Source organism: Rhinoderma darwinii, chromosome 3, assembly GCF_050947455.1.
Source record: "Rhinoderma darwinii isolate aRhiDar2 chromosome 3, aRhiDar2.hap1, whole genome shotgun sequence".
In the NCBI taxonomy this organism is placed as follows: Eukaryota; Metazoa; Chordata; class Amphibia; order Anura; family Rhinodermatidae; genus Rhinoderma; species Rhinoderma darwinii.
Window position 1 is genome coordinate 125,833,376 of NC_134689.1, and position 16,950 is coordinate 125,850,325.

Genomic DNA, 16,950 nt, shown 5'->3' on the forward strand with positions numbered 1-16,950 from the left:
GGGCGTAGTTAGAGGCTCATGTGCCCCGATGCAAAAATTCTTACTGGGCCCCCCCCCGCAAACTTCTCATGGCCGACGGTCCGCAGCCTTCAGCTGCATCGCTGGGTCTCCTAAGTGACCCAACAATGCAGCACTAGCAGCCGGGGGCGTCACTAAGGCTGGGTTCACACACACTATTTACGGACGTAATTCGGGCGTTTTAGCATTTTCTCCTGAAAACAGCACCGTAATTTCAGCCATAACAGAGGCTGCCGTGTGAACATACCCTCAGGGCTTAAAATGTCCGGGAAATAGCCCCAATACATATGTGTCCGCCCCAAAAAAAAGTGTGTATATGAGACAGCATAGCATATCTATAGCACTACGACCCTATAAACTATGGATAGGATTAGATACAGTGGCTGAGCAGACAGTATCACACATGATAGGATTAGATACAGTGGCTCAGAAGGCAGTATCACACATGATAGGATTAGATACAGTGGCCCAGCTGACAGTATCACACATGATAGGATTAGATACAGTGGCTCAGCAGACAGTACCACACATGATAGGATTAGATACAGTGGCTCAGAAGGCAGTATCACACATGATAGGATTAGATACAGTGGCTCAGCAGACAGTATCACACATGATCGGATTAGATATAGGGCCCAGCAGACAGTATCACACAAGATACGATTAGATACAGGGCCCAGCAGACAGTATCACACATGATTGGATTAGATACACAGCTCAGCAGACTGTATCACACATGATAGGATTAGATACAGGGCCCAGCTCGCTGACATTGCGGCTCCAGCGCTGGACCCAGGAAAGGTAAGAATAATAATTTTGCTTCTTTATGTGTTACTGATTATTTTTGTGTGTTTGTGTTTTTTTACAGGTTCGGTTGTTGGACTTCGGATACGAGGACTTCAATGACGGTGTTTTTTTTATTCTCAATAAAATGGTTAATGAGGGTTGTTTTTTTATTTCAATAAAATATTTTTTCTATGTGCTTGTATCTTTTTAAACTTTATTATCACCGCCTTAGTAATGGCCGCTGGCTGATTGACAACCTCCATTACTAAGGCGGGGCTTAATGTTAGCAGGTGCAGAGGCTAACACTAACCCCCATTATTACCCCGGTACCCACCGCCACCAGGAGTACTGGGAAGAGCCGGGTACGAACCAGTACCCGACCATCTGTAGTGACGGGCAGGCACCGGGGTGGCCGCAGGCTGGTAGTATTAGGCTGGGGAAGGCCAAAAACAGTGGCCCTTCCCACCCTTGTAATGCTGCCTGCTGCTGCTGTGTTGTATCTGGCTGGTTATGAAAATTGGGGGGGACCCGACATCGTTTTTTCCAATTATTTTTTATTTTTTTTTTTTTTAAATGACGTGGGGTCCCCCCCATTTTTCATAACCAGCCAGATACAATAAAGCAGCAGCAGCCTAGCATCACCAGGGTGGTAGGGGCCACTGTATCTGGCCTTTCCCCTCCTGATAATACCAGCCTGCGGCCACCCCAGTGGCCGACCATCACTACAGATGGTCAAGTACTGGATCGTACCCGGCTCTTCCCAGCACCCCTGATGGCGGTGGGTACGGGGGTAATAAAGGGGGTTAGTGTTAGCCTCTGCATCGGCTAACACTAAGCCCCGCCTTAGCAATGGATGCTGTCAATCAGCCGGCGGCCATTACTAAGGCGGTAGTAATATAGTTTAAAAAAAAACACAAAGACATAGAAAAAATATTTTATTGAAATAAAAAAAAAACCCACACAGCCCTCATTAACCATTTTATTAATAAAAAAAAAAGCTGTCATCGAAGTAGTCCTGGAATCCGCCGTAGTCCAACGACCGAACCTGTAAGAAAACACACAAAAAATGATTAGTAACACATGTGTTAGGGTATGTGCACATACACTAATTACGTCCGTAATTTCGTATTTCGGCCGCAAGTACCGGACCGAACACAGTACAGGGAGCCGGGCTCCTAGCATCATACTTATGTACGATGCTAGGAGTCCCTGCCTCGCTGCAGGACAACTGTCCCGTACTGAAAACATGATTACAGTACGGGACAGTTGTCCTGCAGCGAGGCAGGGACTCCTAGCGTCGTACATAACTATGATACTAGGAGCCCGGCTCCCTGCACTGTGTTCGGTCCGGTACTTGCGGCCGAAATACGTCCGTCAATTACGGACGTAATTAGTGTCTGTGCACATACCCTAAGGCTTAGATACAGGGCCCATGTGTGATACTGTCTGTGGGACCCTGTATCTAAGCCTACCACAAGGTAGGCTTAGATACAGGGTCCAGCAGACAGTAATCTTATACAGTATAAGATTACTGTGTGCTGGGGCCCTGTATCTAAACCTAGTGTGGTAGGCTTAGATACAGGGCCCAGCAGACAGGATCACACATGGGCCATGTATCTAAGCCTACCATGTGATTGGCTTAGATACAGGGCCCAGCAGACAGGATCACACAATCTGTGATCCTGTCTCATGGGCCCCCTAAGCCTGCTACATCGTAGGCTTAAGGGTTGTGCAGTCCCTAAACATTGATGGCCTATCCACAGGATAGGCCATCAATAGCTGATGTGTCGCCCGGGACCCGCAAATCAGCTGTTTTGAAGGGGCCGCAGCACTCGTACGAGAGCTGCTTCCCCTTCATTTCACTACTTGCTCACACTGTGAATCGCCGACACCGATTCACAGTGTGACCGGAATGAAGTGAACGGAATGAAGGGGAGCAGCTCTCGTACGAGTGCTGCGGCCCCTTCAAAACAGCTGATTGGCGGGTCCCGGGAGTCGGACCCCGCCAGTCAGGGCTAACCTTACCTTCCTCTTTGGCCGTGGCGGGAGTTCTGTCGTCTCGATGCTGTGCGCGGCGCATAGCGCTGTGACGTCATGCGCTGCGCACAGCGCCTGACGTCAGGACCTCCGCTGCGATCCGGAACCAGGAAGGTAAGTAAAGTATGTTACTATAGTAACAGGGCCCCGCGGCCCGAGTTACTATAGTAACTTTTTATTGATGTGGTGCGGGGGGCCTTGGGCCCCCCTGGCTTCGGGGCCCGGTCGCAATTGCGACCGCTGCGACCCCTATAGCTACGCCAGTGGTTTAACCCCTCAGATACGGCGCTCAATAGCAAGCGCCGCATCTGAGTGGTTTTGGAGAGAGGGAGGGAACTCCCTCTCATCCCACTGACTCCCGGCGATAAGATCGCCGAGTGTCTGTCTTCTATGGCAGCCGGGGGGCCTAATAAAGGCCCCCAGGTCTGCCTGTAGTGTATGCCTGCTAGGGGCATGACCTAGCAGTTGCCTGACCGTTTTACACATACAGGCATAATACACTGCAATACAGAAGTATTGCAGTGTATTATAAATGCGATCGTATAATCGCATAGTGAAGTCCCCTAGTGGGACTAGTATAAAAGTTAAAAAAAAGTTTAAGAAAAAGTGAAAAAAATAAAAATAAAAACCCACTTTTTCCCCTTACAAACTGCTTTGTTATTAAAAAACAAAATAAAGTAAAAAAGTTATACATATTTGGTATCACCGCGTCCATAACGACCCCAACTATAAACTTATTAAAACATTTAACCCGCACGGTGAACGTCGTAAAAAATAAAATAGAAAAGCATGCAAAAACTGCTGTTTTCTTTGAATCCAGCCTTAAAAAAAATTGTGATAAAAAGTAAAGCCCTCATACAACTGCATCGGTGAAAAAATAAAAAAGTTATGGCTCGTCAAATATGGAGATACAAAAACAAATAATTTTGAAAAAAAGTGTATTCACTGTGTACTAAGGGGTTAAAGGAGAGAGAATAGTCCATGTTCAATCTGCTCTCCTCCATTTCTCAGTCACCATCGACCATTTCGCTTAACACATCGGGAGTCTACGGACCCTAATTCTCCTGATGTGATTTGCCATGTGCCATGGATGTACCATAAATATTAATGGACTGATAGCCCTTTAATCACCATATCATGAAAAGTAATACCATTTTCTAATATACCTCCTCACTATTTTCATGACCTCTGCATTTAAGCATTTTTTTTAACATCCAGAGGCCAAAAAGCCGTACAAACCTAATACAGTATTTTGTCACACCTAATCCCAAGAATGAACACTTAGCTGTGAACTCCTATTTTTCTATCAATGTGTGGAGTTCTTTTCCTCCTTCTGACAGTCAGATCTTCACTTGAGCTATTTATCTTGTAGTTAGATGCGGGAAGCAGCAAGCAATGGCAGCCAGGTTTAGCAGTCATGTGTTATTTTCTTCCATTTGATCCCTGCTTCTTGCTAACCTACAGACCATAGAAGACGGGGAAGATGTAGGAGGATAAAGCATGATTGCAGGATCAGACTATACTCGGGTTACTATATTGTTTCAGTCGTTTCCCTATATTATTATTAGTGAAATACTGTCTTATTAATATAAAAACACTTTTTTCCGGCTTTGACATTTCACTGATAACTATATTATGACAAAATATAATGATCATTTCATATTTGGACTTCATGGTGTGTCTCACATGTAGGTTTTATTATGTAATTCAAACAGCGCCTTCTTTTCCAAGAAAAGTCCAAGACCTGGACATGTTTCAGCACCTAACTGTGAAATTCGAACCAAATTTCGACAAGGATCATCCAGTAAGTATTCATAAATAAACATTTAATGCCTAGTGATTATAATAAAACACAGACTACATATAAATGTATGAGACAACCACCCACAAATGCATAAAAAAGTGGTCTCCTAGAGCAGTGGGTCTCAAAATTTTCTAGCCAAGTACCCCTAGTGACAAAAAGTTCCAGACAAAATCTCCCAAGTAAGTGATCAGTTATAAATGATAACAAAATAAGGCAATGCTTACACTGCAGTCATAGGTTCTGTTTGGAGCCTCTGTCGGCAGTTCCTTCAGATTTGACAGGAAAAATAGCGCAGCATGCAGCACTATTCTTCCTGTCAAAACGATGGACACTACGTCTTTAACTTATAAAGGGGTCCGTGAGGCGCTACTGGTGTCTGTTGTGTGATGGATCCGGAACTACGTCATGGCTTTTATATGGAAGTGGGGAGCAAAAAGCGGCGCCTACTGGCCTAGTATGCTGTGCAAAAGGCTTTCTTTATGCGCTGCTCATTTATATAGTAAACACACCAAACAACAGCATTTGAATCACAAATAGTACATATGATCCTCTTCAACAGACCCCAAAATGGATATAGACCACACACTAGACCCCTACATAAATATATAGGCTCCTGGTTAGATTCCCCTCTACATAGAGCCAATAGCTGTAAACAGACTCCAGGCCAGAATCGCCCTGCATACAGACCCCCCCCCCCTGTATACAAATCCCGAATTAGACATCCCTGTATAGGGGGGTGCTATCTTCAAGGGGGTGTGGCTCTATCTACATGGACACTGTGGCACTATATGGACAATATCTGCAGGGGAAACTGTGGCGCTATCTACATGGGCACTATGTGTGGCATTATCTACATGGGCACTGTGGCACTATCTAACTGGGCACTGGCACTTTACATGTGGGCACTGGCACTAGGGACAGCTAAGGGGGCATTATACAGTATGGGGGCAGCAAAGGCAGCATAATACTGTATGGGGCAGCTATTGGGAATTATACTGTATGGTGGCAGCTAAGGGGGCATTATACTGTATGGTGGCAGCTAATGAGACATTATACTGTATGGTGGCAGTTTGTGGGCATTATACTGTATGGGGGCATCTGTGTGTGTATTATAATGTATGGGGGAATCCTTGTGGGCATTATACTTTATGGAGCAACTATAGGGGCATTATACTGTATGGGGCAGCTATGGGGGCTTTATGCTGTATGGGAGCATCTATGGGGCATTATACTGTCTGGGGGAATTTGTGTTGGCATTATTCTGTATGTAAAAAATATACAAGAAAAATTGGTCCGCTCACCACTCATTCGAAGAAAGGACGCCACATTTCATGAATATTCGGTGCACGGGCAAGATAACTACGTCGGGTGTAGGTAGAAATCCAAGGAAAAAAATTTGAGGTCCAGCACACGACATGATATGAAAAAATACAAAACTGTTTATTTAAGTCAAAATGAAAACAAGAAATGAAAAAATCCCGTGAGAGAACGCCTACGCGTTCAAAAACGCGTAGGCATTCTCCCCCGGGATTTTTAAATTTCTTGTTTTCATTTTGACTTAAATAAATAGTTTTGTATTTTTTCATATCATATCATGTGCTGGACCTCTAATTATTCTGTATGGGCAGAGGCATAACTAGCTTCTCCTGTACCCGGGGAAAAGATTCAGTTTGCAACTCCCCCCCAGCCCCCTGTAGATAGCGTCACACACAACCCCCTGTAGATAACACCACACACAGCTCCCTTATAGGTAGTGCCACACACACCACCCTGTAGATAGCTCCACACACAGCCCCCCCTTGTAGGTGTTGCCACACAGCCCCCCTCTTGTAGATAGCGCCACACAGCCCCCCTTGTAGATAGCTCCACGCACAGCCCCCCTTGTAGATAATGCCACACAGCCCCCCTCTTGTAGATAGTGCCACACACAGCCCCTCTCATGTAGATAAAACCACACAGCTCCCTCTTGTAGAGAGTGCCACACAGCCCCCTCATGGAGATAGCGCCACACACAGCCCCCCTTGTATATAGTGTCAAATACAGCCCTCCCTTGTAGATGGTGCCACACAGCCCTCCTTGTGGGTGGTGCCACACAACCCACCCTGCAGATGGTGCCACACAGCTCCCCTGTAGATGAAGCCACACAGCCCTCCCTTGTAGATGGTGCCACACAGCCCCCCTTGTAGCTGGTGCCACACAGTCCCTCTTGTAGATGATGCTATACAGCCCTTCCTTGTAGATGGTGCCACACAGCCCCCCTGCAGATGGTGCCTCATAGCACCCCCTTGTAGTTGGTGCCACACAGCCCCCCTTGCAGGTGGTGCCACATAGCTCCCCTTGTAGGTCATGTCACACAGCCCCCTCCCTTGTAGAAAATAAATAAAAAAATTACTTACCTAGCCCCGTTCCCTGCTCCATGCCGAGGCGGGACCTTTGCGTAGGCTGGCGTGATCCAGTGACGCCGTCACGCCGGCCTGCGCTGGGACTCCGTCCCAGCTTCATAGGCTGCAGGCTTGACGTGGCCTGTAGCCTAGTGATGGCAGAGCACGGAGTTGCTCTGCCATAGTTTTCAATTGTATCTGCATCCTGAGAACGCAGATACAATTGAATGTGGCAGTCGCCACAGGGCCCCCCTCTGGAGCTAGTGACGCCACCAGGCATGAGGGGGCTCGTGCCGCCCGGCCCATAAATGTAATGCCCTGTAGCAGCAAGGGGCCCTGAGAGGATGGGACCACCGCAGAGCAGCCGTATCAAAACAACTGATCGCTACTGATAGGCGCCCTGTATGCCAAACGGCTGTAGCAGCGATCGCTGCTACAGTCATCCGGCATACAGGGCACTCATCAGCAGCGATCAGCTGTTTTGATATGGCTGCTCTGCTGCGCCCCCTTCCCTAATATCTAGTTGCGCCCGGGGCACATGCCCCGCCTCCCCCCCAGCCATGCCCCTGATATGGGGGCATCTGTGTGGGCATTATACTGTATGGGGGCATCTGTGTGGGCATTATACTGTATGGGGGCATCTGTGTGGGCATTATACTGTATGGGGGCATCTATAAGGGCATTATACTGTATGGGGCAGTTATGGTGGCATAATACTGTGTGAGGGCATCTATGGGGCATTATACTGTATGGGGCAGCTATGGTGGCATAATACTATGTGGGGCAGCTATTTGTCATACTGTGTGGGAGGCACTATGGGCTATATTATACTGTGTGGGGGGCAGCTATACTGGCATTATGCTGTGTGTGGGATTCTATGGGGGCATTACACTGTGGGGAGGCACTATGGGAGCATGATACTGTGTGGGCTCAACAGGGTGTGCATGGGCGAGGATTGGGCGGGGTTAAAGGCGTGGTTTAAAACAAATAAAGGTGCTTGTTCATCTTTGTGATTCTTGAAAGTTGGGAGGTATGCGCATGTATGTGTGTGTATATATATATATATATATATATATATATATATATATATACATACGAATTTTGCATATATATGCAGTAACATACTCTCTGCTGTAAACGCTACACTCATTCCAAAGTGTAGTATAAATGCTGTGGTGCATACTGTGCACTGCCGCAGCGTATACAGCAGAGGGTTTGTAAATTTATATATATCTATGTCATTATCACTCTATGTCAGGGGTCTCAAACTCGTACGGGTAAGTGGGCTGCACATAGAAAATATGTGAAGTTGACGGGCCGGATTACTTTCAAATTTGATACAATACAAAATTATTGTTAATCAGTTAGTTAGTTATTTGAACTACTATAACAATGCTACATTACTATAACAATACTACATTACTATAATAATACTGCTAGGTTTAAACTTAACGGAAATTTGCGAGCTTTCTCCACGTGCTTATTTCAACAATCCGGTTTTCCAGTTTAAGTGTCGCTAAATGCAGTCCGGCGGCTCAGTTGGCAGTGTTTGGCAGACACACAAATGTCAGGATTGGGCAGTCACTTTTTAGATAGTGCCACAGAGCCTTCTATAGATACTGCCACAGTGCCGTCTGTAGACACTGCCACAGTGCCCTCTGTAGATAATGCCACACACCCCTAGATAATGCCACTGTGTCCTCTGTAGATACTGCCACACACCCACCTGTAGATAATGCCACAGTGCCCTCTGTAGATAATTCCACAGTGCCCTCTGTAGATACTGTCACAGTGCCCTCTGTAGATACTTCCCAGAGTGCCCTCTGTAGATGCTGCCACAGTGCCCATCTGCAGATGCTGCCACAGCACCCTCGGTAGATAATGCCACACACACCCCCAGTAGATAGCTCCATTGGGGCTCCCTCTAGGAGTGGAATCCCCAGCCAGAGCATTGCCGATGCTTTGGCTGGGCATTCCTCTGCTGTTGGAGCCCTTGAAGTCACTGTCCATACACAGTGACATCAGGGGATCCACCTGGACCGGAATGAGATGTCAGGGGCAACCCCAGAGCTGGTGTCCCAGAGCAGAGCACTAGTATAGGCTCTGCTCCGGAACTCTGGGGAAGCCACTGACATCAGTGTCCATATATGGACAGTCGCTTCTAGCACTCTGCCTTGGATTCCAGCTCTGCTCCTGATATCACTGTCCATATATGGACAGAGATGTCAGGGGCAACCCCAGAGCTGAAGTCCCGGGCAGAGCGCTAGTAGGCTCTTCCTGGGACTCCAGCTGTGCTCCTGACATCACTGTCCAAATATGGACAGTGATGTCAGGGCAACCCCGGAGCCGGAGTCCCAGGCAAAGTGCTACTAGCACTCTGCTCTGGGACTCCGGCTCTAGGGAATCCCCCGATATCACTGTCCATGTATGGACAGTAATGTCAGAGGCTTTCCCAGAGTCCCGGAGCAGAGCCTATACTAGCGCTCTGCTCGGGACTCCGGCTCTGGGGAAGCCCCCGACATCGCTGTCCATATGCAGACAGCGATGTCAGGGGATTCCAGAAAGTCCCAGAATAGAGCCTATACTAGCGCTCTGCCCGGGACTCCAGCTCTGGGTGATGTCAGGGGATTCTACAGAGTCCCGGAGCAGAGCCTATACTAGCGGCTCTGTGTCCCGCATGAGACCCCTGCTCTATGTCAATCCGAGGGTTAATTTTTTTTGTGGGGACAGTGGGGAGAGGTGATTCTTATTTCCTTAAACTCTTGTACTGTGCCACCACTACAGGACCACATCCTGCCAATGTCACTGCTGACCGATGAGTAATAATGATGCACTTTATTTTCTGTTTATAGCAAATATTAAATTCCATGGACATCTATGTAGCCCCTCCAACATGGCATATTGTGCATCATGTGCCCTCTTTCCCACAAACCTAACACTTACTGCCTGTCATGTGCCCTCCGCTTCCAACAAATCCAGCCCTTATCACCAGTTGCGTGCCCTCTGCCCCCACAAACCCAGACCTTAGAACCAATCACGTGCCCTCTGCCCCTAAAAATCCAGCGCTTAATACCAGTCATGTGCCCTCTGCTCCCACAAACCCAGCACTTAGCACCAGTCATGTGCCCCTGCCCCCACAATTCCAGCGTTTAGAAACAGTCATACGCATGACACTGATTTCAAAGCATGCAGGAGCCATTGCGGGTGTCAATGCAGTCTGCAGAGGCGCTATTACTTCTGACACACCCCCTGAGGCTGTGGCGCATACCCGCTATGAAATGCATACCACAGGTTGAAAACCACTGTTCTAGAGTGATGGTCCTCTCAAAGAAGATGATCAGTATGCATACTATAGGATGGATACTGAAAATCTGTCACAGGATAGCTGGTCTAGATCAAGAGTGGTCTTCTTAAAGGAGTGGTCTTTTGGAGAGGTTTCACTTTATAATCACTAATTAATTGATCAATTATTTAATTGGAATTATTGCAGCAGTTCATAATGGTTATTTTCACTGCTAGATTCCATCATTATTATAGCTTACATTATTGAACAAGCATAATCTCAATATCTATATCTAGATGTTGGGTGTGAACATACACTATGAGCCCCCACTGCTCACTTATATTTATGCCCCTGGTTTAATTATATAATTTTCTAGACCATACATACTTGCTCCATGTTCACACAGAAAGGATACGCTGCGTAAAAGTACACAGCGTATGCGTCCTGGAACTGGCTGGGAATTTCGGCCGGAGATCTGCACCAAATTGTGGTGCAGTTTTTCGGACGAAGTCTCCGCTGCAGAAAACTGTGGTTGAAAATAAAAGGTTTATACTTACGCCAGGCTCCGTTGTCAAAACGATGCTTTCTTCCGTTCTTGTCCTGGAATGACGCTGCAGCCCATGGGACAGCTGAAAGAAATCGCAACATTTGTTATTTGTTGCAAATTTTACCTCCCATTGAATTCATGGAAAAAAAAGAGAAAAGCAGCGATTCCGAAGCATAAATTGACATGATGCAGATTAAAAAAAATGCACCACAGGTCAATTTATGAATGTTTTTTCGGCAGAATTTTTGTGCAGCGTGTGGATGAGATTCGTTCAAATCTTATCCACTCTGCTGCTACTGTACTAAGCTGCATATTCTCCGCGCTAAAATCCGTTGCGTTTATAATATGTGTGAACATACCCTTAAAGAGAATACATTCCATTCAATAAATTTTCCTTTCACTGTCTTACCGCGCTTATTTGTCCGAATTTTTTAAATTTAGGCCGCATGCATACTACCGTAGCCGTGTGCATGGCCCGTGATTGTGGCATGAACGGCCTCGAAGTGTCATCAGTGGGCCGCCCGCAAATCACAAACCATGCACACACTGATTTCAATGAGCCCGGACTGCAAATGTGGCCCGTATAATGTCATGTCCTATCTTTTTGCGGCCTTTTTGTCCTATCTTGTTCCCGCTCAATGCACGGATCGGGGAAACCACGGCCGTGTGCATGGGCCATATAAATGAATGGTTCCGCAATTGATCCGCATTTTTGCGGATGAATTGCGGACGCAAAACACGTTTGTGTGCATGAAGCCTTAAATATAAAATTGTAATTATTGTTTTAATATATAATATATTTACTTTTTTTTTACATGTATGTGGGCCATAGGGGTTGTGTTCTGTTGTAATATCAGCAATGATTTTCAGCTTGGCCAAAGACTATTTGACAACTGTAGTTTTAACTGTAAAATTAATAAGACATTTTGGTTATCATAACCAGATTACAAGGGGAGCCATAATGCTATTACCCTTGGCTTACATATAATTACCATGTGAATCAAGTATTATATAATTTTCCCAGACAGATCATTTACATAGAAATTAGGATGTTTTACATCCACTGCTGTCAGATCTAAAACCAAGAACATGTCATCTAGTGAAGTTCTGAAAGGCTATTTCCCTGGGTGGGTATGTGCTGAGTAACTAATGCCATATGGCAGGAAACACAGCCCATTCCCATGTATGCACGGACGTCTCTATACAGCTGGGAGATGGGGTTTATTCTTTTGTAGCAAAGGTTGAGCATGTTTTCATTGCTGTAACGTCAACACTGATGATCGTGTTTCATGCTTTGAATAGCTTTTACCTTAAACAATTATTGTGCAGATTTCTCAATTATTATACCTCCAAATAATATAAAATGTATACATTTACAGTATATATTGCCCACTCTGCTAAAGTTACATGCACTGAGGTCTGGTTAGCTGAGATGCTGTATGAGTTGTTTGTTTGTAAGCTGAGATATGAGGAGTTGTTTGTTTGAAAGCTGAGATATGAGGAACGTTAGTTTAGCTGTCCCATATAAGAAATAACCACTGCAGTCAATAACTGCAATATTACAGGATCATTTAATTGTATCGCTCCTCACCTCTTTGAGAAGACCCCCCCCAGAAAGACCTTTTCTGACATATTTTGACATATTTGCAATTACACTATAGTCTATGTACAGTGGTTTTCTTTAAAAAGACCACTTCTCATTCTAACCGGTGACTACCTTTTTTGAACAGGATTTCTGCTGGTACCCCTTGTGTTTAAAATTACAAACAACTTTTGCCTGCCCATTATCTGTGCCCCATTAAATGAAATGTAGTTTAGTACAGCAAGGCCTATCAGAGGACAGGAGGGAGCCACAGTTCTAGCTAGTTCTGGGTAGAATGAGAGGGGAGGCTATGCAAGGAAACTGAGAAGAGGGAAGCTATGCTGGGTACTAAGAGGGCTAGGGGAGCTATTCTGGTCACTGACAAGCTTGTGGACACATCGTTGAGACTGTCAAGTAGAAGGGATTTGTCCTGGATACTAAGAAGGAGAGTTTAGCCTTGTTGGGGACTGAGGAGAAGAATACCAGTACTTTGGTAGGGACTGAAAAGGAGAGCGAAGTCTCGCTAGGGACTCACAAGCCTACTGTATAGTACTATCCTGTGTCAAATATTCTGTGTTATTTTTTACCTGTGGCCTTTCTTATATATATATCTTGCATTTTCTAACTACTCCCTTGCAGTTACTGTTTATGTGGGTAGTGATTACACTGCTCACCTCTGGTACCCACCACCTCTCTGGAAAATAGGGATTCCCTGCTGACTCAGTGGTGATCATATCCAGCCATTAGAGGTGGAGAAACGTGCGTGTGGATCTAGGTTTGAAGTCTAGGGAATCACTGTTTAGGCTATATTTATAACTCCCATAGAATTTAGTGGAGAGGACCTTTCCTCTTTGTCGCTGCTATAAAAGGTCAGGTAGTTTCAGTGGTGGGGACATTTTTTCCAGGTGCCTTCACCAATCTTAATACGGCCCAGGTTACACATAAGTTATAAAACAAGGTACAGGGCAGGATAATAATTTCTAGATTTCCCAGGGAACCGTGCTATATTCTATATGCAATCTGTGGAATTGATGACTTGATTTTGGATTGTTTCATGAATTCGTGTGTTTATTTGTGTACTGTGCATGTTTGCTGACTGCATTAACCCCTCAACGCAGCCAAATTTAGCCTCTAAGGACACAGGAAATTTTTTCGTTTTTGCCTCACTGCATTGCACAACTTTTCTTTTTCCATTTACATCCTAATATGAGGGCTTGACATAATGCTAAGAAAAAAGAAATTCCGCCATAGTTTTTTTGGATTTTTTTCCCCCCACCGTTTACTGTGTAATATAAATAATGTGTTCACTGTATTCTGCAGGTATTTATGTTGATAGGAATACCAAAATATGTATCGTTATTTTTATGTTTGATCACTTTTATTCAATAAATACTGTTATTATGGAAAAAAAATAATATTTATTCTTTTGTTTAACTTTATCAAACTTTATGGAACTTGTTTTTGGCCCTCTAGGTGTCTTTTACTCATAAATTTTACTTTTAACAAATAATGCATTGGAATACTCTACCTCTGTAAATAAATACAAAAACTTACAAAATAATAACAAACATTAAATAAAATAAGCAAACAAAACAATAACAAACATCAGGAACCATGGACATTTTAACGATGTACACTTCGTATATCATTCAGAAATGCCACAAACAAATCTGCTGCATTTTTCTTAGCACTTTCCAGCAAATGTTATCAAGGTGTGATTGAAACAATTCACTGCTTTCGCCTCTCATTTGCTTTAAAAGGCAAGTTTTAGTTGTGTGCGGCGGTCCACACAACGTTCTGACAACGTCACATGCTATGTCCTGGACCTAGAGTGGCTATGTTCTGGACCTAGAGTCAGGACCTAGAATGAGGACCTACAGTGGCGGCGTCCAAAGCCCACTACGAGGTTCCAGCCGAGACCAAGGTGAGGTGAATAAAAAAATTTTTTAGTCTAGTCTGAGGTCTGCTATAGGGGTCAACATCTACTGGGGGCACTGTGTGTGGCACAATCTACAGGGGGCACTGTGTGGCACTATTTATAGGGAGCACTGTGTGGCACTATTTACAGGAGACACTGTGTGGTAGTATAAACAAGGGACACTGTGTCACTTCCTAAAGGGGGCACTGTGTGGCACAATGTAAAGAGGGCACTGTGTGACACTACAGATGTAGCCGTCTTTATCATGACCTTTAACACATTAAATAAACAGCGGCAAGATCCTTCATCTTGGCTTTTTCAATGCCTTTTCAATGGCTTTTGTTGTGTGATATCTCGCTGCAGCAAGTTATCAGAGTCAAGATAAAGATGGGTACATCCGTATCTACAGGGGACGCTGTGTGGCACTCTCTAAAGGGAACACTGTGTGTGGCAATTTCTACAGGGGGCACTGTGTGGCACTATTTATATGATGCACTGTGTGGCACTATTTACAAGTGACACTGTGTGGCACTTGCTACAGGGGGCACTATGCCACTTTCTACTGGGGGCATCTCATGGCACATTCTACAGGTGGTACTGTGTGTGGGGCAATATCTACAGGGGCATTATGCAGCACTATTTATAGGGGGTACTGTTTATCACTTTCTACAGGGGCACTGTGTGGTACTATCCACAGGTGGCACTGTGTGTGTCACTCTCTGCAGGAGACACTGTGTGTGGCACTATCTACAGGGAGTACTGCGTGTGACACTATCTACATGGGGCACAGTGTGTGTAAGTTTTTATAGGTGGTACAGTGTGGCACTATCTACATGGGGAAGTCTGTGTGGCACTATCTACAGGGGGCACTGTGTGTGGCACTGTCTATGGGGTGGCATTATCTACATGAAACAATGTGTGGAACTGTCTGCAATGGGCACAGTGTGTGGCACCATCTGCAGGGAGCAACGCGTGTGGCACTTTCTACAGGGGCACAGTGTATGGCACTTTATGTAGGGCACAGCGTGTGTGGTGCTTTATATGTATAGGACACAGCTTGTGGCACTATTTTCAGGGGAAACTGCATGTAGCACTTATTTTAGCAGGCACTGTGTGTTTGGTGCTTTATTTTCAAGGGGCACAGCCTAGGGCACTATTTTCAAGGGGCAATGCATTTGTCACAATTTTTATGGGGCACTATGTGTGTGACACGATTGTATTCAGGGGCACAGTGTGTCACATTGTTGTATTCAGAGGGCACAGTATGTGTCATGGGGGACACAGTGTGTGACATGATTGTTCTCAGGGGCACAATGTGTGACATAATTGCATTCAGGGGGCACAGTGTGTGTGAGGGGGCAGCAGGGGCACAATTTGTCTAATCTGTCTAGGGCACCAAAATACTTTGTCCTGGCCCTGTCTTCAAAGAAACACTGGACTGTTTCGCTGGTCAAATTCGTACTGAAATCACTTCACCTGAAGCCATACCGAGGGTCAGGAGCAAGAGTTGAAGGAGGAGGATAAGCAGAAGCCTGTGGCGTATTGCAATTGACTACTGGACATGATCGTTGGTGGCCATTTGGATCCAATGCAATACATCATGTCCGATAAAGCATGGTTCCATCTAACCGAGTGAGTTAATTTGCAGAACAATAGGTACTGGCACACAGACATTTTACACGAGCTGCACCAGCAGCCATTTCATATGTCAAAAATCTGCGTTTGATGCGCGGTTATGGGTACGTGGATTGTGGGTCCAATTTTCTATGATGACAATGTGAACACAGCTGTGTACATGGACATATTTGAGCATTTCTTTGCACAGTTAGCTGATCATGAGTATGAGTATAGTTTCTTTCAAAAAGACAGGGTAACTTGCCATATGTCGCAAGCGTCCCTGTGCAAAGTTTATGTGGTATTCACAGAACAATCTAACAGTATGCAACTTTTATCTGTGGGGTTACCTCAAAAGTAGTGTTTATAAAACTAATCCCCAGAAAGTGCCCTAACTGGGACCGCAAATTCATGTCTGGAATATTGAACATGTGGTGTTGCAGAACGTGTTTTTCAACATAACAAGGTGTGCACAACTTTGCATGGCCCCTTGCTGAGACCAATTCCAGCATCTCCTATAAAGAGTAAAGTGTGTCATTCCTCCATTATACATAATCCTGTACAAATCATACAAGGGAGACAGCTCCATTTTTCATGGCCCACCCTGTAGTATTGAAAGTCTTACTTGTTAGTTGTCACGACCCAGGGATATGTGGACACACTAGGCCGCTCCGCCGTAGCGGAGAGGCAGCTGGCCAAGTCACAGTCTATGCAAAAATCTGCACAAACTCGTAGCACAAGGGTACCTGAAATAGTCCAGATGTTAGCAGGAGCTCTGGTACGGATGGTAGTAGGTATAGCAGGTTGCGCCAGACGTGGCGGATGACAGGAGGTGCAGTAGGTTGCGCCAGATGTGGCGGATGACAGCAGGTGCAGTAGATTGCGCCACACGTGGCAGATGACAACGGGTTTAGTAGGTTACGCCAGACGTGGTGGAGGACAACGGGTGCAGTAGTTTGCACCAGACGTGGCGGATGACA

The 16,950-nt window shown here is 45.4% G+C and overlaps 1 protein-coding gene across 1 annotated transcript in view; it reads left to right on the top strand.

The window, feature by feature from the left end:
• The window catches only part of LOC142751092 (tyrosine 3-monooxygenase-like), a 74,259-nt gene that overhangs the window by 24,758 nt on the left and 32,551 nt on the right, over nucleotides 1-16,950 (top strand). Inside the window, exon 3 of the mRNA XM_075860067.1 lies at nucleotides 4,557-4,645. Coding sequence (XP_075716182.1) covers nucleotides 4,557-4,645 — 89 coding nt within the window. The remainder of the gene's footprint in view (nucleotides 1-4,556; nucleotides 4,646-16,950) is intronic.